The following is a 9,958-nucleotide window of genomic DNA, read 5'->3' as shown; positions in this document are numbered from 1 at the left end:
TATTTTCTTTTAGTTAAAGTTTGTTTCAAATAAAAAATTTTTTTTATGGTTTTAGTCTTAGTTTACATCTATTTGCCACCAATTTACCAAAATAACTTTTTTTGTGATGTGGCAGTGTTGCAAAATTAGGGCTGTCGACAGGTCAAACTATTTGCATACTTTTTGTAAATGAGGTTATTGTTGCTTTAAAAGTATATTTTGTAGTAAAACTATAAGTGTATTTTGTGTGGATGACATATGGAGTTACAGTAAAGACGGCTTTGGAAACCAGTTCAGCGTGAAGGGGAGCACCGTGTTTGCTTTAGAGGTTGTAAACATCTATTTTTGATTGTTGTAATGTCGTCCATGCTGTCTCCCGCAGGTGGATATACATGCACACAGTAAGTGTGTTGCTCTGATCTCATGCTTTTCATCCTACTTGAGGCTGAAGACTTTGGAAATGCAATGAAAAATATTTACAATGTATGCACAAATATTTTAGAACTACTCAAAAAATTATGGAATTGCAATGAATTACTTATTTATTCAAAATTCAGTCCCTTTATTGCATTTCTGCTTTCAAAACTGTAAACAAATGTAAAGTCAATAAAAACAGTAAATGCATACTAAATTCCGATGCACAAACATTAGTGGAAAATTATATTCTTTGAAACAAATTTGCATTAAATTAAGTACAGTAGATAAAGCTAAAACGCTATGACACTTAATATGAAACTAAAGACCTATCAAAAGTATCTCAGAATAGCTGCTTATTTAGCTCAGCTTTGAGTTGGCTAAACATTTTAACATGGACAAGTACAGGCCAACCTAAGAAATGCAAATTTCTTAATTAGAAAAACAAAATGTAGAAACACAACAGCAGCGCGTGTGTGACTTCTCTTTGGTTTCGCTGTATCTTTAGATTTTTCTTACAGTACAAGAAAATCAATCTGCTCAAGTTACTTTTACATCTACATTTATAGCACTTCTGTCTATGATCTGTGGTTTCTATCCAAGTTATGACAATATGTCGTGTACTTGCATCTAATACTGAATGGCATTTAAGAGCCATTCATAGAATAAGAATTTTTAAAAGTTCAGTAAGAAAACATTCGCTACACAAAACACTGAAACAATACAAAACGGGTCCGTGCTGAAATCCAGGAGGTCATGGGGTCATTCAAGTTTCTCATGTAAACAGAAGGCCATATTTTTGAAGTGATAATGAATTCATTTTGCATTAAATCAGATTATGAGTCATCAGAAGCTGATGTGAAATCACTGCACTCAGATGCTTGTATTCGGACCGTCCTTCTCTTTAATGGCAGGGGTCAAAGGGGTATTTGGTGACCCCGCCATGCAGCTCCACCACTGACTCCGACCAGGCGATGATGTCACCGGTCATGTGACCTCCACATGCCGCCAGGTTGTAGATGTCATGCGGTGTGAGAACATGAGACCACATCTGCACGTCTGAGATTTCACCAACGAACGCCTGCGTCGCGTCGAAACGGCCCCCCAGTGTGTCCTGGAGATTGGGGAATATTAGATCAGACTACGCTATCCACATGTTATTGGTTTTTGCTTAAATATGAGCAGTATGTGGTTTGAGTTTGTTGTATGCTGTGTCTGTATGTCACCTGTTCCTGTCCCAGTATGAAGACTCCTCCAGGTTTGATGGGATGCCAAGGCGAGAGGTTTTCTCCTGAGCCTCTCTTCACTCCGTCCTGGAAGGCCTCCCACAGTCCGTCCCGCGTCGACCACGTCACACACACATGGTGCCATTTACCATCACTCACCGAGAGTGGCAGAGACACGGCCTGTTAACACACACACACACACACACACAGAGAGCGAGAGAGCTGATCAGGACACAGAACTCATCTTAAACATTGTATTCTGTTGCTCCTCTACTCTTATTTTACCATCTGTCCTTCATTTGTCTAGTCAAAAAATCCTTAAGGAATGTAAACTAAGCTCATTTTTGGAATTTATTTCCTAATTTACTCCTCTGTGTTCCAGATGGAATCAAATAAGAATCCTCTAAGATTCACATAAGATCCTGCTGGATGAACTGAAATTCCTACGGGAGTCTTATTTGAAACCTGGGAATGTATTCAATATTGAATGTTATTTAACAGAGCCGTCTAACTAGACATTTGAAGGAAATCACAGGAGAGCTGAAGGAATTTTGAAACATAAAATTATATGTAAAGTCTTAAAGAGGCCCACTATTATTGGAATGATTGCACTACATCCCAAAGTTTGGAGTCAGTAAGATTTTTATTTTTATTATTTTTTAATTAATACTTTCAATTAGCATGGATGCCATAAATTGATCAAAAGTGACAGTAAAGACATTTGTGATCTTATAAAATATTTATATTTCAAATAAAGGCTGTTCTTTTGAACTTTCTGTTCATCAAAGAATCCCGAAAAATAAAATGTATCACAGTTTCCATAAAAAGATTGGACTGTTTTTAACACTGAAATGTTTCTTGAGCAGTAAATCAGTATATTAGAATGATTTCTGAAGATCATGTGACACTGAAGACTGGAGGAATGAAGCTGAAAATACAGCTGCACATCACAGAAATACATTACAGTTTACAATATATCAAATTCAAATCATATTTCACAATTTTACCCTTTTTACTGTACTTTTAATCAGATAAATGCGGGCTTGGTAAGCAGAAGAGACTTAATTAAAAGAAAAATCTTGCCAACCCCACACTTTTCCCCTGTAATTAGAGTGCATGAAAAACATTTTCAATGCATTCTTTTATGAATCATGTGCACATTCCCTCCTCTCTTTCACTCACTCTGTCATCGACCAGCAGCTCCATGGGGTTGTTTCCCCACTCGATGAGCACCAGCTCGTTGGCCTGTCCGGGCACGGAGTAAGAGAAGGGCGTCCCGAGCCCCGGGCCGATGCCAGCCTTCATCCACAGACACAGCGTGAAGGAGAAGATCTCGTGCAGCAGCGTGCGCTTCACACGACCGTACATGTAGTTGGTCCTCATGGGGAAGCCCATCTGGAAAGCTTCTGTGGGTCTGCTGTTCTTTCTAGAACCTGTGGAGATGATAATCAGTTTTACTTTTTTAGATTAGATGAATCTACCAATTCATGTTACTGATTTAAAAAAAAGTTATGACCAGTCTTAAAAAAAAATTGTATATGAATAATTTAATTTAAGACTAGTCTAAATCCTAGTGTAACAAGTCTAATCCAGACTCAAAGATAGAAGAAGACAATGCAAATTTATCAGAATATATGAATTATTATTATTATTTTATTTTTTTGAGAGAGAGCTTATCTTAATACTTTATGGGATCTGTAAATTGTATAAATAAATTTAAGTTAAATAGTTAATTGTTTAGTTTATCTTTATTATTATTTTTTACTGTTGATTTTATATTAATTACACTGTATTTCGACGTTGTTTAAATTTGCTATCTGATTTCATGTCTGCATTATTATCTGTAATTAGATTTTGTAATGTAATTATGTAATTAGATTTTAGAAAGTGTTCATAATCAGATTACAAATACATTTTTATTACCTGATTACATATTATTCACACATTATTTATTTTCTCTTCTTCTTCACGAACCCGTTTTGGAAACCATGGGGTAATGTTATGTATAATCGCAGTCCATATAGTTGATGAAAAATAATTAAATTTATTTTCTTTCTCTTTGGGCAATTTTGTATCAAAATGGTAAAAAATAATTTAAATATTTAAAATTATGTGATGAACGAGTTAGGTCAGAAGTAATCTAAAAGAACTACAATGTCCCAATAACCATAGCACTGTCTAAATTTCTACAGTAAAAATTAAATGAAGACATTTTCACCTGTTTTTTTTTTTTTTTTTTTTTACAAAAGAGCATGGTATCTGACTTTTACTGGTCAAAGATGGGCTACCAACCCTAATCGTCTTGACCAGAAACTGTGAGGTCCATCATCAGCTAATGAACCATCTAGAGCATCTAAGGACTAGTCCCGGCCTGAAGTGGTCTTAAGCAGGGTTCTCCAGCAGAGTTCATCTAAATTAACTCTTACCTGTGTCAGTGAGCCTGTGCTGCAGCTGACTGAGGACCGCGTCCAATTTGTGGACTCCACTCTGTGCTTCTCCGTGACCTTGTAGGTTATACGACAACCTCTCGAAGCCATGCTCAGAGACTTTGCTGTCATGGTGACTGCTGTCTTGGTATCCGTTGTCATGGCTGTTGTCGTCATCATGGTGGCTGTCATTATGGTGATCGCCGTCGTGGTGACCGTCGTCATGGTGACCGTCGTCATGGTCACTGTCGTCATGGTGACCGTCGTCATGGTGATCGCTGTGGTCGTCATGGCCGCCGTGGTCTCTGTCGTCGTGGCGACCGTCATCCTCCTCCTCATGCTTGTGGTCAGTGTGAGCGCCGCTGGTTAGCGATGCAGAATGGTGCTGCATCTGTTGCTCCAGAGCACTGATCTTCCTCTGCAGGAGGTCCTTCAGGGAGCTGGAGTGGCTGCTGGAGGTGTTTCTCGTCTGCCAACACAACCACAGCAGTCTGAGAAACGGCCTGCGCACAGCTGATCTTGGTAACAGCTCATAACCACTTGCTCACATCTTATCTTATAATATTTGATAAACCGACAGCCAGGATGATTTTCATTACGCTGATGAAACATATTTCTACACGTTTTACATGTTTGAATCCAAGAGAAGCAATGTCCCGTCAGATTTATCTCACTTTGATTGACACATTTAAAAATGGTCACACCTTGGATGTTGGCGTCATTTTTTTGTGTATTTGTTGTTGTTTTTTAATAAAACTAATTTCCTTGAAGTAGTAATGATAAAATGATGCACTTTAGAGAGATTTGGATTATTTTAGGTTTTATTTTAGATTATTGTAATCGTTTTTGCCCCTCTTAATCGTTGCTCCCCTTGGCTGTTGGGGGTCATTTTTTCACCCAGAACAGTAAAAGTGTAGCTTTTTTAATGAAAGCACTTATGAAATAATAACAATAACATTTTGCACTTATTTGAAGATTTAGATTATTTGATTCTTATTCAGATCTTATTCAGATCCTATTTACATGAACATTCACCACAGTAAAAATCTACACTTCTGAGTTGTAGTATAAAGCCAGTATAAGAATACATCATGTATTTGGGCAAGACTGCTGCCAGCTGGTGAAAAAGATTTTTTCCACACAACTTCATACTTGATTGCTTTCAAAACTTGCTTTTTTTTAGGGTCTTTCTCATTAATTTCCAATGGTCAGGAAAATTTTGACAGTAAACAGTTAAGTTTATGACTATTACTATTAATATATTACAATAAATATCACTATATACTATTGACTATACTATATAAACCATATAGACATATTTAAAAACTAATAAAAATGTCAAAAACACATCAGATTGGATGGCAGCAAAACTTGAATTAAACTGAGTGGAATATTGTTTTGACAATGATTTTTTGTAACATTAACACTGTTATCTTCCTGTTTATTACTCTGAAGCAGCTTTGAAGCCATCTGTGTTGTATAAACTCTGTAGAAATGCATGTAAGTGTGTACCTGCATGTTGTCCAGCCGTTGTTTCAGGCTCTGCAGCATCCTGCTCATCTGCTCCGGTGTGGACGAGGGTGAAGGGATGTCCCCCGTCACGTGCTTCTCGCTCAGTGCAGCTTTCCCACCACGATGCCCTCTGACCCCGTCGCCATAGTGTCCCAGCTCCAGCCCGAGGTGTCCGGTGTCGGGTGCCGTGGGGTAGGCGTGGTGGGCGTGATGGGCCAGGTGTGCGGGTGTGTGGCTCAAGCCCTCGCACAGGTTCAGTTTGGCGGTGAGCTCTCGGATGGTCTCCCTCTGGTCCAGGATGGTTTCCTTCTGCTGCACCAAACTCTCCCGCAGGTGCAGGATCGTCGCTTTGGCCTCCTCCGACATTCCCCACCAGCTGTTGCTGCTCCCGCCGTGGTGTCCGCCCGCTGTGGGGAAACACCTGGGATCGGCATCAGCGGGAATGGGGGTACAGATGAGACGAGGATGAGGGTTGTAGTCTGAACCCGGCATTCCTGTCCCAGCACACACGGAAAAACAGATGGCACAGAAGAAGAAGGGAGTGAACAGCCATTCAGCCTTTCTTGAGCTTGCTGGATGCATTTTTGTTTGATGAATGCTTAAGGTTTTATCTTTTAGTTATTTGATGATTAAAGCTTCTAGATCTGTAGCTTCTTTAGTCCGTCTCCAGGATTGCACTGCTATCTGTCTCGTCTTCTAAATCCTGTGAAACTGTCTCTTGCTGCTCACGGTGTGTTTCTCAGCCTCCTCCTCTCTAAGATCATCCGCCGCTCAGAGACCGTATGTAATCTGTCTGCTCTTGCCTCCTCGGAGAGGCTCATTTAAAGCCTGGAGAAAGAAAGAAAGAAAGAAAGAAAGTTTTTAAATGAGGAAGTTGCAGTTTAGTGCATTTAAAAAATGTATGAACTTTAAATGTCATACAGTTAAAATGATAATCAAGTTCTTTACGTGTGCTTCAGCACATCAAAGCAATAAGTGCACTTCTTTAAAGCACAACAAAAGATTATTAAAACAATCATTTAAAACATACTGTTTTAAGTGAGTGCAATTAATACACAAGCAATAACATATTATAAATGGTACATAAATACATTTCCACCACATGCCATCCATCCCTACTTCTATTTTCTACTCAAAAATAAAGACTCCTGTTTTAAGTGAACAGGATGCCACGGGAGATCTATTGGTAACTCTTTAGTTTAGGGATCAGTTCTGATTATTAACAAGTTGTTTATTAGCATGAATATTACTATCATATTTTCTGATTATTAGTACTTATTAAGCAGATATTAAATCCTTATTCTTCATGAGCATATTTTAGATCCCTTAATCCTTTAACCCCAAACCTAAACTTAACAACGACCTACTAATTAGGAGTTTATTGAGGGAAAAGTCGTATTTAATAGTTAATAGTGAGAATCTGTCCCAAAATTAAGATGTGACTGATCCTTGATATGATCTTCAATGATTTGTTTTACTCCCTAGTTCTTCTAAAAAGCATTTAATGATATTTCAAAGAAACCCACAGACTCATCTGAAGAACCTGTAATGTTACACACAGAACTCCTTCAAAGGTTTCGTGAAGGTCGCTCCAATTAAGAGTTTGGGATTATCAGTTCCTTGAAGCTACTGAATTAACACAGGACAAACATTTAAAGGACAAACACGAGTGGAAGTGTGCACGTCAGAGTCTCTCCTAATGAGGATAAATCAAGGAAAGAGTCGTCATCGAGGGTCTGTAGAGGATTAGGGTGTGTTTGAGAGAGAGAGAGAGAGAGAGAGATGTATTCAGGTCTATCTCTACCTGCTGAACTCTGCCCATTAATTGGATTAATTAAGTTCTTGACGGCTAACAGGAAGGTAGCTGGAGTTTCATTCTGCCCAAGAAGAGAGGGAGTGTAGAGTGTTAGTAGAAAACAGGATGCAGAGTTTAATAAAGCAGGTTTAAAATGGAATGATATGCAGAGAAATTCTGCTGAACTTTCCAGTACAAACATACAATAAGCATTCTTTTGTTGGATTTTATTTCAGTAAATTCCTCTTCATGTCATTTCAAGACAAATTCAAATTCAACATCCTTTTTTTTTTGAGATGCAAACAAAATTGAGATGCTTTCTGGCAAAATTCTAATTTGTTTTGATGGCTATTAACTATTGAAACATTATTGAATTTGAGAAATATGTCTAATAACTTCTTGTGCTGAACGTCTTTGAACGGCACTTGAGCACTCTTTCTGCCATTTCAATTTCAACTTCAGTTTAACATAGAGTTGAGTCCAATTCCATTTAAATTCATTCTTGTGAATTAAAACAGAATGTTTTCTAACATGTGTGACACAAAACCAATCTGAAGTCTCTGGGTTATATTTGTAGCAATAGCCAAAAATACATTGTATGGGTCAAAATGATTGATTTTTCTTTTATGCTAAAAATCATTAGGATATTAAAATCATGTTCCATGAAGATATTTTATAAATTTCCTACCGTAAATATATAAAAATGTAATTTTTGATTAGTAATATGCATTGCTAAGAATTCATATGGACAACTTTAAAGATGATTTTCTCAATATTTAGATTTTTGCACTATTATCCGATCCTAACAAATCACACATCAATGGAAATAATATGTATTCAGCTTTCAGAATATGTATAAATCTTAATTTAGAAAAACTGACACTTAAGAGTTTATATAGAGAGACTTACAGTGCATTCAGGCTATAACTTCATGTATACCAGTATGTGTGTTCCCTGGGAATCAAACCCACAACCTTTCGTGCTGCTAATGCAATGCTCTACCACTGAGCCTCAGGACTAGGTCTAGAGTCACCTTTATACAATTCAACTTATATTACAGTTCCTGTGGCTTTTGCCTGTTTTACTAGACTATATGAATAATAAGAGCACATACAGCTTCAGCCACCTGTACACAGCCGTACACAGGTAGGATATCTCACTCATGAGTTATGAGCTGCCTGACCAGAGCTGGACTCCACAGATCATGTGCTTGCGTGTACATGTGTGTGTGAGAAGATCATGCGTGTCACAAGCTTAGAAAACGAGACAGATGGCAGTCGCTGAGAACAGCATGAAGCCGCTTCCCCGGTCTCTCTCAATCCACACTTCATCTCGGTTTATCTTCCTGTCTAAGGGCTCATGATTAGCCTGATTGTCGGGTTTGAATGAAGGCAGAACTTTAAGTCAGACACATACAATGCAGTTTAATGTGCCTTCTGCTGCATCCATTAAAACTGTATCTAGTCTGGTAAAACACCTTCTGGATCTTCAAATGCATGTTCAAATAATGACTGCTTTAGTCAAAACACAAAATGTATTTAAATGTGAAATATGTCATCTTTCATTTAAATATCTCTAATGTTTATTTTTTTCTCAGATATTTCTCAGAGTACATTCAAAATCTTGGCCAAAACAAATTCTGTCGGAGAAATGAATGCAATTAACCTTGTGGAAGAGAAGTAACTTAAGAGCACTCTTAAAATGACACTTAATTGCATGTAATTGACATTTAAATGAAATTGTATTGCAATTTTTAATTGATATTAAATGTAATTAGCTGAACTTCAGAGTGTTTTTGACCGACTTAAGTATAGTATATGTTTTATAGTATATAAAACATTAAAAATGTACTTTAAAGTAAAAATTTAATTTGACACTATTACAAACAAACTTTGTAAAAGTGTCCTTAAGTGTGTTAAGAAACATAGCCATGCTATTTCATTTTCGTAAAAAAAAAATTTTTTGGCAAATACTGTTTTTTTATTGCATTGAATGTGTACAAGTGCACAAGAAGAGAGATTAGAGATATAAACTTCATATATATATATATATATATATATATATATATATATATATATTTATAGACCGTATAGAAAGCTTAAGTGAGATATTAACAATACCAACAAAAATCAGTATTACAGTTGTGATTAATGCACATGTTTGAAGCATTAACTCCTCGATTACAATTACATCCACAACCAAAGCACCATTCATAAAGAAATCATCTGACGAGTTTTAAGACATGAACATCTGTTGATCAAATGAACAAACCATGGACTTTCTGAAAATAAGCAGCTACAAGCCGATTTAAGTTATCATGCATAACACCAGTCTAACAATACCTCATAGACACTGCTCATGAAATATCATATAGAGTATGGTATAAAGATTCCTATCAGAGTCGTTCACACTACATCAGATCATCTCCATCTCCTCACCTGTGCTACAGATCTCAACAAAACACAGATCAAACACAAGCAGCGAGGGATCTATGATAAACAATCTCGGATGTGTCTGTTAGAGACAGAGACTTACAGTAGGAGTGCAGATGCTGTGGCAGCATCATTGGTCCTGATCTTCTGGACTGAGGCTGTTCGTATCTGTGG

The 9,958-nt window shown here is 37.3% G+C and overlaps 1 protein-coding gene across 1 annotated transcript in view; it reads right to left on the bottom strand.

Moving 5' to 3' along the window:
* Positions 1 to 549: 549 nt before the first annotated feature.
* LOC132102700 (neuronal pentraxin-1-like) overlaps positions 550 to 9,958 on the bottom strand; it is a 9,539-nt gene continuing 130 nt past the window's right edge. The window contains exons 1-6 of the mRNA XM_059507306.1: positions 9,888 to 9,958; positions 5,558 to 6,385; positions 4,046 to 4,514; positions 2,802 to 3,052; positions 1,620 to 1,799; positions 550 to 1,507 (exon numbers count right to left, since the gene is read on the bottom strand). The exon at positions 9,888 to 9,958 is cut by the window's right edge and continues 130 nt beyond it. Of these exons, the coding sequence (XP_059363289.1) occupies positions 1,298 to 1,507; positions 1,620 to 1,799; positions 2,802 to 3,052; positions 4,046 to 4,514; positions 5,558 to 6,139 (1,692 nt within the window). The 5' untranslated portion in view covers positions 6,140 to 6,385; positions 9,888 to 9,958 and the 3' untranslated portion in view covers positions 550 to 1,297. The remainder of the gene's footprint in view (positions 1,508 to 1,619; positions 1,800 to 2,801; positions 3,053 to 4,045; positions 4,515 to 5,557; positions 6,386 to 9,887) is intronic.

Source organism: Carassius carassius, chromosome 24, assembly GCF_963082965.1.
Source record: "Carassius carassius chromosome 24, fCarCar2.1, whole genome shotgun sequence".
Classification (NCBI taxonomy): Eukaryota; Metazoa; Chordata; class Actinopteri; order Cypriniformes; family Cyprinidae; genus Carassius; species Carassius carassius.
The sequence above is the reverse complement of the archived record's forward strand: the minus strand, read 5'-3'. Positions and strand labels throughout refer to the sequence as shown.